Source organism: Malurus melanocephalus, unplaced genomic scaffold (assembly GCF_030028575.1).
Source record: "Malurus melanocephalus ecotype Western Australia unplaced genomic scaffold, MMel_1.1 scaffold_4580, whole genome shotgun sequence".
In the NCBI taxonomy this organism is placed as follows: Eukaryota; Metazoa; Chordata; class Aves; order Passeriformes; family Maluridae; genus Malurus; species Malurus melanocephalus.
In genome coordinates, this window is record NW_026627812.1 from 1 (window position 1) to 825 (window position 825).

At 53.9% G+C, this 825-nt stretch overlaps 1 protein-coding gene across 1 annotated transcript; it reads right to left on the reverse strand.

Annotated features, from left to right (window-relative positions):
• Nucleotides 1–4: 4 nt before the first annotated feature.
• Nucleotides 5–816, reverse strand: LOC130588364 (zinc finger protein 3-like; the record flags this gene model as incomplete). The annotated part of the gene is made up of 1 exon (XM_057389294.1): nucleotides 5–816. A coding segment is annotated over exon 1 (586 nt), but the record flags the coding sequence as incomplete, so codon positions are not given.
• Nucleotides 817–825: the final 9 nt, after the last annotated feature.

Sequence of the window (825 nt, forward strand, 5' to 3'; positions counted from 1 at the left end):
CTCTTCCCACACTTGAGACACTCATAGATCTGCTCTCCACTGTGGAACTTCTGGTGGTTGTTGAACTCAGACTTCCACTTGTAGCTCTTCCCACATTCCCCACACTCATAGGGACGTTGCCCGGTGTGGATCTGCTGGTGCTGGATCAGGTTGCTGCGCAGGCTGAAGCGCTTCCCACATTCCCCACACTCGAAGGACTTTTCCCCTGTGTGGATCATCTGGTGCTCTATCAGGCTGGAGTTCCGGCTGAAGCCCTTCCCACATTCCCCACACTCATACGGACGTTCCCCTGTGTGGATATTCTGGTGTTCCATTAGGTCAAAGATCCGTCTGAAGCTCTTCCCACATTTCCCACACTCGTAGGGCTTCTCCCCTGTGTGGATCCTCTGGTGCTTGATCAGCTGGGAGCTCCATCTGAAGCCCTTCCCACACTCCAAGCACTTGTGGGGCTTCTCCCCCAGCTCTGAGCTCTGCCTGGATCTCCGGCTGCTTTCCYKGCACAGGGAGGGTCTTTYCTCCTCACAGCTCCCTGGGTTGGGTTTGCAGCCCCTYCTCCTGTGGGATCTCGGGGGCTTCTTCTCCTCCTCCATCCGGCTACACCTTAGGAATAACAAATCCTGGCTGAGGGAGGAAAAAAAGGGGTGAGCGCCTTGGGCTGGKGGTTCCTCCTGCCCAGGACCATCTCAGAGAGTCACSAGGCATCTTGTGTCCGTAAAAACTTCCAAAMCACCAAGATTCAGTCCAAAAATCCCCCAATATAAGCATGAAACTCACAAAACATCAAGATTCAGCCAAAAGCCCCTCCAAAACACAAAGATTCAGTCC